Raw genomic sequence first — 12,184 nt, forward strand, 5'->3', positions numbered from 1 at the left:
TAATAAATTATAGAAGACCCATGTTTGCTTATATCTGACAAAAGACTTCATGCATAAACTTTAATAAAATATAATAAAATGCATAAAACTAATCGGAAATGAACAAAAAACCTTCGATGAACAAGCTCAAACAGCTTTCCTTAGCCACATTCTTTAAAAAACAGATCCTTTTATCATTACTTACAATAACCTACAAATCGTCACATTCACACAATCAGCCTCAGTTTGTCATACATATATCTATAGATTGCATTTACTACCCCATTAATCGGTTTCAGATGTAAACAGAATGAACCACATATATCTTGTTGCAAGCACTTCCCAAATATCTGCTGCTGCTGCTGCAGAACCCATTCAATAATATTATTTTCAATTTGCATATACGGAAATCACAAGCGCGACTTCAAGGACGTTCTTGATTTATTTATTTATTTACTTTCGGCTGCTCGCGCAGCCAAACAAAACGAAAAAGAAAGAAGAAAACACGCTTATCACATGTCATCGTTTCGGATTCTTTTAGATACTATACTATTTTTTTTTTGTTTTCTAAAAAAAAGTTTTGTATTTGGGTTTTTTTGTGCTGTCTGGACCAAATTGAATTTCAAAATGATTGTATAATTTGGAGCACTTTATAAAGTCTGGATTTCACACCGACTCTGGCTGACTCTCTGACTGTCTGACTGTCTGTCTCTCTGGTTGTCTCTCTGTCTGTCTGGCTGTTATGCATTATAAGTGTACACATTGTTGAGGCTTGAAATGAAACACCTACATGCCGCTGGGGGTGCGGGTGCGGGTGGGGCTGGGGCTGGGCTGCGCGGCCAGACGTCGTCTGTTATGCAAAGTTGCAATCGCATCAAATGCTCAAAGAGATACAGATCATAATCTCAGCTGGAAAAAGGCAAAAAAACAACAAAAAAAAAGTAAAAATACGAAACGGAACGAGCTCTTTCAATCGACAGACCCCCAGAAAGGCATTTAGAATAAATAAAATAAAATAAAAAAAAAAACAAATGCGCGCGACATTTGTCGAGACGTTTATATAATAATGTTTATTTATTTGACTTATTCACACATTTGCATAAAATTTGCCCCACTTCGTGGACAATAATAAACGAAAACACACACAGACGAAAAAAAAGCTAAAATAAAAAAAAAAATTGCAAAATAAACAGTCAATCAGAGGCAGTCAAAACTGTTATGTAGACGACAATTGGAATGCGAAATGAGTCAAAGCTAAAGGCAGCATTCGATAGTTCATTAATTTCAAGGCTAGACCAAGACCACACGCAACAACCCCCCGACAGGGCAGGGCAGGGCAGGGCATGGCAGGGCGGGGCGGGGCACAGAGCTCCGGCACGAGCATAAAAAAAAACATTGTAATTGCCGGTTAGACTAGTGTTAATTGTAGTTTCCCTTTGATCTTGTCTGCTAGCAAAAAAACTATATTTAAATATTCTACTTTCAATTTGCTATTTTTGTTTTGTTGTATAAAAAGAAAATACAATTTATTTTTATTTTTCTTTCCTTATTTTTTTTTTGCATTTGACAAGGCGGCATGTCTCACGCTAGTTAAAAAAGATTTAACTTAAGCAATCGACAACAATTTTCAGCTGGTCATTAACAGGTGCGTTGTCCACGTTTCGCCACTTCAGGGGGAACCACCATTTGGTTAAGTTGTAGCTCTTTCCAATCTACGAGTACGAAACATGTGCGAAAAAAGGGTATACGAAACGGGAATTCTTGTAGGAATGTGTGCTACAGACAGAGAGGTTACAGAGAGACTTGAACTCCGACAACTTCTTGATATGATGACATGAGATATCATAGATATGAAAGCTGGCAATATTTGCCTATCATTATCTCCGGCTCTCTCTCTCTCTCTCAATCTCTCTGTTTCTCGCTCTGTGTGTATCCTCATCAAACTCAGATCTGGAGACAGCAAATTTGATATGCAGCTCCTCGTAAAAATACTCTAATCAATCTTATAACAGATCCCTGATAAACATTTAACACTCAAGCCTAATCCCTATAAAATAAACTCGATTGCTGTTCGTCTATATTTGAGTTTATGCTCATAGATTTTAAATTTTCAAGCCTTAGGTCAGTTAGGCCAAAGGCAGGTCAAGTTTGCTTAAGATTTCTAAGCTTGCATCGATAAATATCGATTTGTGCTATAGTGCATCGGCCAGTCGAGTAGTCCCGGCTTGACGAAAAATGAAAAGCATTCTTAAATGTTTTTCTTTTTGCCACTTTGGCGACAGGTAGCAGGTGTGTGGGCGTTGGTCTTCTGTGCTGGGCTATTAAAATGGAAACTCAACTAATCAAACTAACTCACAAGACCAGTAGCTGGCCATAAAATAAAAAAACATTTGGTCAGTAAACCACTTCAACTTCAGATTGTGTGCTAAACGCAATTATCAGAAACAATTACCACGCCGCAAGCATTTTCTATAAATAAAAATGAATATAAGCATAACGCGTATCTAGCACGCACTTAATGGATCAGTCTGCTTATCAGCATATGGTATATAGGTGATTGAACCTGAGCACTCGATAATCTCTGACCAATTTAACCAATATATATATATATATATAGTTCTTTAAGCAACGTCGGGTACAAAATTGAAGAACCAAGTAAGAGACTTGGTTATTATGCATTTTGGCCAAGTAATCGCACAATAAATTTAAGCATCAATATAACACATAATTGATATAATTGTAAAGGGGTGTGGTTGGGTGGAGGGGTGGGGTTACACCACAGGCATTGCATGAGATCACAAAATAATAAGGCAAAGTTGGAGGCATCATCAGCAGCAGCGGCAGCAGCCGCACGCCAGAGGTCTATTAAAAATACATACATGATTTTTCGCCTGGCGCGACCAGACAGCACAACACCAGACCAGACTTCGGGTCCGGACACAGAAGCAGCAGCAGCAGCAGCAGTAGCAGTTGCAGTAGCAGTAGCAGTGGCAGTGGCAGTGGCAGTGGCAGACGCAAGCCAAGTCAATAAGTTGGTTAGTTAGCCGGTTGCTGTTGTTGCTGCTCGAGCGAACAGCGCCCCGCACTTGGGTGTTGCCGGTGTTGCCCGTGTTGCTGCCACTGCCACTGCCACAGCTACTGTTGCTGCCACTACCACTGCTGGTGCCGGCTGCAGTGGCCGAATGCAGTTGTCGTGATTGTTGTCTCAGATTGCATGTGGAATGCAAAGACCAGGAGCCAATTTGTTATTGTTGTTGTTTTATGCCCGCTGGCTGGCTACCGTTGCAGTCGCCTCTTCGTGCTGCTGTCTTTCAGCTGCTGCTGCTGCTGCTGTTGCTGTTTTTTTTCCTCATATACCCTAGCTCTGAGCTCTAATACTTTCAGATAGAACTGGACATGTGTGCGGCAATTGGTTTATTAGCCCCAGTTGTTGTCTTGAAGTTAGGAATAGTATCTTTGCATAGAAATGGGACGAGTTCTTAAAATGAAATACCCTTTTAAAAGCTTGTAGTCGAACTTTTATATATAATCACATCATTCAAAAGTTCTTTGATTAAGCTATATTTTATTTTACATAATATTAGTAGGTTTTTCTTCCTCTTGGCACATAAATAAAATTTGTATAAACTTATAATCAAAAAAATTGATTTATGTTTAAATGTTGCGACTGTTTCATTCTACATCAATTTATTTAAGAGAGATTTAAAAGCTTATAATTATCGTGTTATGCCTAAATTATTAAATTCTCTCTTCTATTTATTTAAAGTTTAATAAATGGAATAAAATATAAATAATGAGTTTTAATCGACATTTGATTAAAAACAGCTTTTAAAATATCAATTAAAAATTTAACGATTGATTAATCTTATAATTTTATTGATAAAATATAAAAAATAAATATTTGAAATTTAAATGTAAGGCCTTGAATTTAATTTTAATTTTTTAATATGTTAATTTATTTATATTAATATATAATTATTATATTATATTTGTGCATTAAATTTTTTCTGATCAAATCTTAAGCTAAACCTTTTATTTTTGAGCTAATTTATAATATTAGTTTTGATCATAAACGTTGATGATTTTCCATTTGAATAGCATTCAACATATTTATCTTTGATTATGTAATACCCAGGCGCATTTGCAGGGTATACGCGCTGCAGTGTCAAGCCACATTTGATTTGTTTTTTTTTTTTTTTTTTTGTATATATTTTTTTGCATTTCTGGTTGTTATTAATTTTCGTGCATTTTGGTTTTTTCGGTTTTTAGGACTTTCGCGTGCCGTCGTTTGGCTTCTGCCCGGCACCAATCAGCCCAGAGCCGGAATCAGCCGGAGTGCGCGTACTCATGCCACCAGAGACCGAGTGGAGGAGCGACCCAAGAACCAGACCCCGAGCCAGACAGCCCGTCGTAGCAGACGCTTAGGCAGTGCCAACAGAGGCAACAGAGGCCGAGGCCGAGGTAAGTAATGTTGATGTTGGCATTTAAACAGGCGTGTGTGTAGTCGCATCTTGTTGATTGTCAAAATTGACAATGAATGCGCACATAGAGAGCGAGCGAGAGAGAGAGAGAGGGTGAGAGAGAGAGAGAGAGAGAGAGAGCACAGACTGTGCGCGGAGCATGCCAGCCAAAGGGAGGAGACAAGTGCATATATCTCACATGTCTGCCGTTTGTCTGGAGGCCGTCGCAGACGATGTGCATGTTGATGCCAATGCTGCCTCTGCGGCTGCCTCTGCGGCTGCCTCTGCCGCTGCTGCTGTCCTTAAGAGTTGCATCCAAATATGGACCATTGCCTGCTGCTGCTGCTGCCAGTGGCCTGTGGCAGGTGAATAAGGTAGTCGGCCCAGACGCCTTGGCTGCTGTCCGGGCATGGGCATATAGTTTGGTCTCTGCAGTTTCACACTTTGCATTTCTAAAAGTTATTTAAATGATATGCACATGCAACTCGCTGTAGTTGTTGCTGTTGTTTGTCGTCGTCTGGCTGCACTAGCTGTAAACTGAGACTGCCAGCAATTATGAGCGTCTGGCTGTCTGCCTTTTTACAATATTTTCAACATATACTTTTTTTCCCCCCCTCTTTTTTTTAATTATCTGATTTCTAAGCGAGCCTTGGCCTGGCGCGGAGTCACATGTTCGGTGTTTAAAATTTCAATTTGGCCACCAAATTGTCGCCGCTGTTTAATTGCCACTGTCAGCCATCTTTGGCTGGATGACTAAGCAACATGGCGGCACCTGCCCGTCTCCTGTCTCCTGTCTGTCTGTCTGTCTGTCTGTCCGTCCGTCTGTCTGTTGGCCATAAGTTAATGCATAATTGCAGAGACAGTATCTGCGGTAGTAAAAGTGAAACAAATAATTCTGATTTCTGTTCAAACTAAATTAGCTGGCAGCCAATGAATGCCCCATTTTGTCTATTGAATGGGGCACCTGTTGCAGTCGCTGTCGCTGAACTACTTACTGGCCAAGTCTCTCAAGATGGCTGGGGAGTGGGTAGGTAGCGCAAGCGCACGTTAGCACGTTATTTTTAAGCATTCGTCGCGTAAAAGGCAATCAAATAAATGAAGATGCAACCAGGCCTTAAATGGTGCAAAAATAACTCAAGACATTCCCCAAGAGCTACGTGCATAACGATCCAACCTCCTGTGCCCTCCGACGGTCTACCACGACTCTTGTTTTGTTTTTTTTTTTTTTTGTTTTTTCTGGTATCTTATAAATAAATAAGTCTGTAGAGAGAGAGAGGTACACGGGGTCGCTGTCTTCTGCTGCTGCTGCTGCTGCTTATTTATAGGGCAGTCGGCGCGTGCCGGCACGCATTTAACCATGGGTTAACATATAGATGCAAACAAAAAAAACAGAAAGAAGTATTTACAGTGTGGCATTGTCCACGTGGTTGTGCGAATTAATTCATTGTGCCTGCAGTCTTTTCTAGTCTCGAGTCAAGTCTGGCAAATGAATGAAATATCGTTTATGGTAATTTTCGCCTTAAATGTATGTGTGCAATGTGCAAAAAGTTCTGCTAACTATGCTAATGACTGAGAAGTTCCAGTTGAAGTCCGTCTGGCTGCAGCTGAGCCACAGGGTGTTCCAAGTCAGCCTGCGACCCAAGCTGCCTTTTTGCTGCATACTTTGCGGCTGTCGGATTTTAATTGCTTTGCGCTGCGGTTAAGGCAAAGTTGGACACATTTTGAAGCGCTTGTTCGGTTTCTTGGTAGTTCACCAAAAACATGTTGACATGCAAATAAGTAAATATGTTGCAATTGATTTTATAAATATTTTCGGTGTTAAAGCTTGCAAAAATTTGTCAACATATTATTTAAGAGTTGACTTTTTGACTGACTTTGTTGTCTCAGCTTTGGCTTTTTATGCTTTTGTGAGTTATGTGTGCTATAATCTAAATAATATATATTATTTTTTAATTATTCCTGCAATAAATTTCTAATTGATGCTCATAATATAGATATATACGTTGTCGAGCTTTGCCATCAGGAGTTGGCCAGAGTTGCCACAGCAACATTAGAAGTAGGTTTCGCCTTTATTTCTGCCAACTTTCTCATTCGCAAACAACAACAATCTATTCTATAAATTATAGAGACAAAAAAAGAGAAAAGTAAGAACCACGCTTTTGCTTATGTCCTGCTCTTAGCAGCAAAATTATATAAGCCTAGGATTCGCTCATCCGTGATCAGATCCCGAATAAGGGGTTAAAAGTATATCCAGATTTCAAATATAACCCAGTCTCAATCTCCGCTCCATTTGCCATTAATTGAAAACTAGTTCAACATAAATACATAATATACATAAAATTTGTAAAATGTGTGACATACCCTGCGTACACGATGCCACCAAATGCCAGGAGCCAACGATCATCAAGGGTCGCACCTTTCCCGTACTGTTGCTCTACTGTTGGCATCGCGAGTACGATAAGCGTCCGTACGAGCACTTTCAGTTTCGCCGGCTCGACTTTGAGGAGCGCATGAATCGCGGCTATCATTGTATACGTGATTTTCGCACCATTGTCAACTATTTGCAGCAGCGCCGCTTGAAGTCCGTCTTCATTTCGAGCGTGGTTGTAAGTATTTGGGATGCGCGTCTGGTGCAGGACTTTGTGCGCTCGCTGCAGAACGTGCCAAAGATTGAGCTGAAGCTGATGCGGCTGCCGGTTGAGTTCTTTGTGATGATGCGCCTCAATGTGCAGAAGATGAAGCTGCGCCAACTGAGCCTCGAGGGTAAGTGTGTGTGTGTGTGTGTGTGTGTGAAGGCCACTCAATGCTAAGCCCAACTATGCAGGCACACCCCTTAGTCCAAAGACTGCGAGCATGTTGCGTGAATTTCTCCTGGCCAGCAATACGCTGCATACCCTTGACGTGTCCAGCTGCAATTTGACCCAATATAACTTTGCCATTGTGGCGGACGGGGTGCACAAGTCGGCCAGCATGCGTTGCTTTATAGCCAATCGCCTGTTGGGCGACAAATTGACGCTGGACACCGAGAAGATTATCTCGATAGTTGGCTCGCTCCTGATGCAGAACAAACTGACAGAGCTGACGATGCAACTGTGTGAATTCGTGGCCCAGGATATGGAGGCTATTGCCGAGTATCTGCAGAGCCCGAAGTGTTCGCTGCGCAAACTCAATCTCGCCCACAATCTGATAGCCGCCGACGGCGCCCTGTTTCTCATGCGCGGCATTGCGCAGGGCGGCAACCTGGAGCTGCTCGATATCAGCGGCAATACAATTGGCACACATGGCGGCGAATGGGTGGCCATGTACTTAAGCTCCTGTAACATGCTGCAGCATTTGTATCTCAATGACAATCAAATTGGCGCCGAGGCAATTAGTCTTATACTGTTGACCCTGAAGAAGCCGTGTCGCATTAAGCGACTGCAGCTGTACGGCAATCAGTATGATGGACGCACCGCCATGATTTTACGCCGGCTGCTGGATGCCAAGGTGGTGCGGCAGGAGACGATCGACATTAGCTATACGTTCGATGAGGCGTTGCAGGATTATCGTGTTGTGCCCTGGCGCTAAAAAATTGTGTTTCTTTCTAATTGAGCTGCGTTTAATAGAGAAATTCGAGTCAAGTGTGATATAAAACAATGCAGTTCCTTTAAGCTGATTTGGTAACCGCCTTTTCCGGGTGCAGCGCCATCTGGCAAAAGCTTTGCGCAACTTTGCAAAGCACATGCACAAAGCTGCTCTCACGCGCGGCTTTCTCTCCCCCTCCCCCTCCTCCTCTCTCTCGCTCTCTTTGTAGCTGTTGTTGTCTTGCAAATATGAATGAACTGCCAAGGCAGAGCGTTGCCAGACTGCTTCTACTTTATGCAATCACTAGCATAACCGTTAGTTTTTAGTTAAAAACACTTCTTTTTTTATGTGTTGGAAAATTATATAAAATTTGCATATGTCCAGCTAAATTGGTAGCTGCCTTCTCGGCGTTGTTTGTCAGTTTTCCGCTGTCTAACACTTGACTTGACGGTCTGGCAACTTTCGCTTTCGTTTCCGGCTTGTTTTGTTGTTATTGTGAGCGCGCAGCCAGTGCTGTGTGTGTGTGTGTGTGTGTGTGTGTGTCTGTGTGTGTGTGTGTGTGTGCGTGCGTGTGCCTGTATGTGTGTGCATTATTGTTGGCGATTTCAAAGTCAAATGGCAACAACAACAACATAATGCGCAGCAAACAGCTGCGAAGCATTGAGCACAAAACTTCAACGGCAAATAGAACGCGAGACGAGGACAACATCGGCAGACGACAGGACAACGACAACGACAACGACGACGACGAGGACGACGCCAACGTTTTCCTTGTTGAGAGTTTCGCAATATATTTGTATTGCAGCAGTCTCAACGAAAGCGTCGAAGCAACCAATTCGCAACCAAATCGAAAACGCTCGAAATCAAACCGTAAAAGTAAATGAAACTGCAAGCGACAGGGAAAATGTTTTCAAAAAATAATTCAATTACAAAAGGGTTGTTCAATGAATATTAATGCACTTTTCAAGTGACTTGTTATAAAAGTTGCTTTTATTGTAAATGTTGTTCTATTATTGTTGTTCTCCTTGTGCAGCAGCTGAAAGCAAGCGAATGCTTTGAACTGTGCGGCAATTGAAAGTGAATGTGTTGCAGCCAAATTTATGTGAATTGGGCAAATAACAATTAAACGAAAGTGTTGCAGCTAAAGTTTATTCAAAGTTTTTATTTTAATATTCATTTTAATTTATAATATATGGGAAATTATTAAAGCGCTTACTTATAACATTTTAAATAATTACCATATAAAAAAGTTGGCTTTAATTTTTATTTAAATGTTGAGATTATTTTTATATATTTTCCCTATATATTTATTTATTGAATTTGAACACGACACACACATTTTCTAAGAGTTGTAATTGAACATTAATAATATAAATATTAATACAAAAAGTTAACAATAATACTGAATACACTTATTTAGAGCCTAAACTCTAGACTTTGCTCTGAGCTCTCTTCAAAGTATACTCAATATTTATATGCACATTCCTCAGCTTAATGTGCCCAATTTGTTGTACACGTTTTCTTTAATTCATTTTATTTATGAATCTTTTCTTTTGTTGTATTTTCACGACATTCTCAGGCAACTGATGTTTTGTTAAATGAGTTTTTAAATAGCATTTTCGCCTGCTAGCCGAATGCAGTCAAGTGCCACTGCGAAATCCAGACGCCGAAAACCCACCTAAAACTAAAACTCAACTTGAATTAACTTAACTAAACTGAACGTAAGACAAACCAAACAAAGCAAGGCGTAGCTAAACCAGAAGCTGAATACAAAACCAAAACTAAGGCAGTTGCTGTCAAAACTTTTTTCGGCCATAAAACTTGCAGAAGACGCTCAGAAGGCGGCCAGCAGAATGAACGACAGTCGACGCAACACGGCAACGGAATTCAGTTACATACTGCAACGGCAGGTGAGTGGATGCCACATGTTCTAAATAGCAACCACCCACACACACACACACACATACAATAAATTGCATGCATTTTTGAGGCCGGAAGCATTTTCGGTGCTTCAATTTGTGCTCAGTGCTTGGCGCGCTTTTGTTGCCATTGTTGCACCTTAATTGCAAGCAATTGCGCTCATTAACTTGCCACAATGGCTGCGCTTCAAGCACAGTCAGCTGCCCGACGAGTGCGTAATTTGTTGTTCTCTCAAGAGCTAACCACAAATTACTTTTAGCAAGCTAACTAAATTACTGAGCAAATCTATCTAGCCAATTTCTGAACACTTTTTTGGCACTTGTCAAGCATTTATTGGGCCACATGGCGTATGCTTAATGTAGTTTTCAATGCATGTCCTTACCCAAATGAATTAATTGCTTTTCGCTTGAACAGATTATCGGACATTTTCAACATGCATTTAAATCAATCTTTATGCATGAACAAATAAATATATGCTTCAGTTTTCACAGTTCTCGCATTTAACATATAATATAGCTGCGCACATAAGGTACTTATTTATTTATCTCCATCTAGTATTCATCTTGTTCACAGCATGCACATGCAATATTAATAACCAAAATGCATTGTCAATCAATCAATTTGTGTCTGGTTTTAGCTGCTTTCACTGGGAAATGCGAGTTGCCGCCAATTCGGGCAGCACGAAAGTCACGTTGGGGAAATAGTCACGTAGTCGTAAATATTGCAGGCATATATGGCCATATATTGCAAATAGTACTCTGATCAGATTGAATTTGGTTTATATTTAAGGTGTACTGAAATTTAGAAAGTCTTTTATAGAAGTTTCTAAATAAGAAAGCTGCGAAGCAGTTTTATAACGAATTAGTTTGAGCTCGGACGTGCGAAAAAAAAACCGAACCGCAAACCGACATCGAGAATTAATTATTGCATTTACCTTACTATAACTGGTAGATGCCAGTTTTGAGCTGAAATCAAAATTAGCCTACATCTTGTGAATATGGGAAAATGTGTGCGACTTGCGTTATTTTCAGTGCAATATGCCATTTTAAGGAAAATATTGAATATTTTTACTTAAATTTCGATAATGTATGAAAAGAGCCAGAAACTTGGTTCCAGCATAGGAAAAACCAGTTCTGCTCAGCGAGTTTAAAGACTGGGAATCGGTTCGAAGCGTGAACCGAATCCCTGACATATTTCTTGGCTTACTGCCCTGATAGATCAAGATGATATATATTAAGTATATAGAATATATATTTTATATAATATATTCATTGAATATATAGAATATACATATAATATATATTTTTCATATCTAGAATATATAACTAATATATATAATTCATATATTTAATATATATTATATGCTTACTATATCTTCTGATACCGAACATAAGGTTCCACTCAATTATTGAATAATTATAATATATATGTTAATCAAAAGCATTTAATGAATTTACATTTTAATTGCGGCTCAGGCTTTAACTTACACATGTGCAGTCACGTCTTCTCACGCGGACAGCTTCGATTTGCATATGTACATACATATATGCATGAATGCTGTGCGAAATAAATTCCAATGAAAACCCCAACGGTATTTTCACAAGAACATATGTAACATTATGCGAATACATTTATATATATTCATATATAAACTGATATATGCATAAATATATATGTGTTTGTGTGTATTGACGCGCCGATAATCCCTTAAGATTGTTAAAATGAATACAAAACGGAGCCTCGCTGGGGGTTGGCTGGCGGTTAGCCTGACACAAAATTCATTAGAGTTTTGCTGGTGTGTGCGTGTGTGTGCTCGTGTGTGTGTGTGTGCGTTGCACATAAAACTGTGCAAATAAACAATCTGTGGGGGAAAATCTTGGCAATTGGCTTGCGTGTGCGCCCAATCGAGCAAACTGTTAAATCATGAATGAAATCAATTTGTTTTCGGGGTCCTTTAATGGCGATGACGGCGCAACAACAACAACAAAAATCGAAGCACGCAAATTACACACGCTCGGGGCATTAAGACAATGACACATTGGAAACCACATAACAACAACAACAACAACAACAGCAACAGCAGCTGGTTAGCTAATACAGTTTTGATTGAGTGATAACTCAATACGTTTCCATATTGTCTGCAAAGTCTGCTCGCAGGCAAATTAATAAATCACATGCAATACACATTGTTATGATTAATGAAGGGACATGTGTGTGGGTGTGTGTGTGTGTGGGTGTGCGTGTGTGTGTGCCTTCGAAAG

The 12,184-nt window shown here is 40.0% G+C and overlaps 2 protein-coding genes across 5 annotated transcripts in view; both read left to right on the forward strand.

Annotated features, from left to right (window-relative positions):
* Positions 1–12,184, forward strand: part of LOC135432476 (putative sodium-coupled neutral amino acid transporter 11) — a 44,528-nt gene that overhangs the window by 14,157 nt on the left and 18,187 nt on the right. For 3 of the 4 annotated variants that reach the window (XR_010436909.1, XM_064688196.1, XM_064688198.1), the window contains exons 2-3: positions 4,249–4,440; positions 9,583–9,913. Coding sequence is in view for 3 of the 4 variants with exons in the window: in XM_064688196.1 (XP_064544266.1) it covers positions 9,857–9,913 (57 nt within the window). In the remaining variant the exon portion in view is untranslated. Of the gene's footprint in view, positions 1–4,248; positions 4,441–8,803; positions 8,880–9,582; positions 9,914–12,184 lie in introns of those variants that run through there. The other variant, XM_064688197.1, reaches the window with a different exon arrangement.
* On the forward strand, positions 6,718–8,075 carry LOC135431634 (leucine-rich repeat-containing protein 34). Its single transcript, XM_064686862.1, has 2 exons — positions 6,718–7,202; positions 7,264–8,075. The coding sequence occupies exons 1-2, from the start codon at positions 6,788–6,790 to the stop codon at positions 8,004–8,006; spliced, it is 1,158 nt and encodes a 385-aa protein (XP_064542932.1). The 5' UTR covers positions 6,718–6,787; the 3' UTR covers positions 8,007–8,075.

This window comes from Drosophila montana, unplaced genomic scaffold, assembly GCF_035044405.1.
Source record: "Drosophila montana isolate Dmon_TW-CO22-7 unplaced genomic scaffold, ASM3504440v1 contig_3200_1, whole genome shotgun sequence".
Classification (NCBI taxonomy): domain Eukaryota; kingdom Metazoa; phylum Arthropoda; class Insecta; order Diptera; family Drosophilidae; genus Drosophila; species Drosophila montana.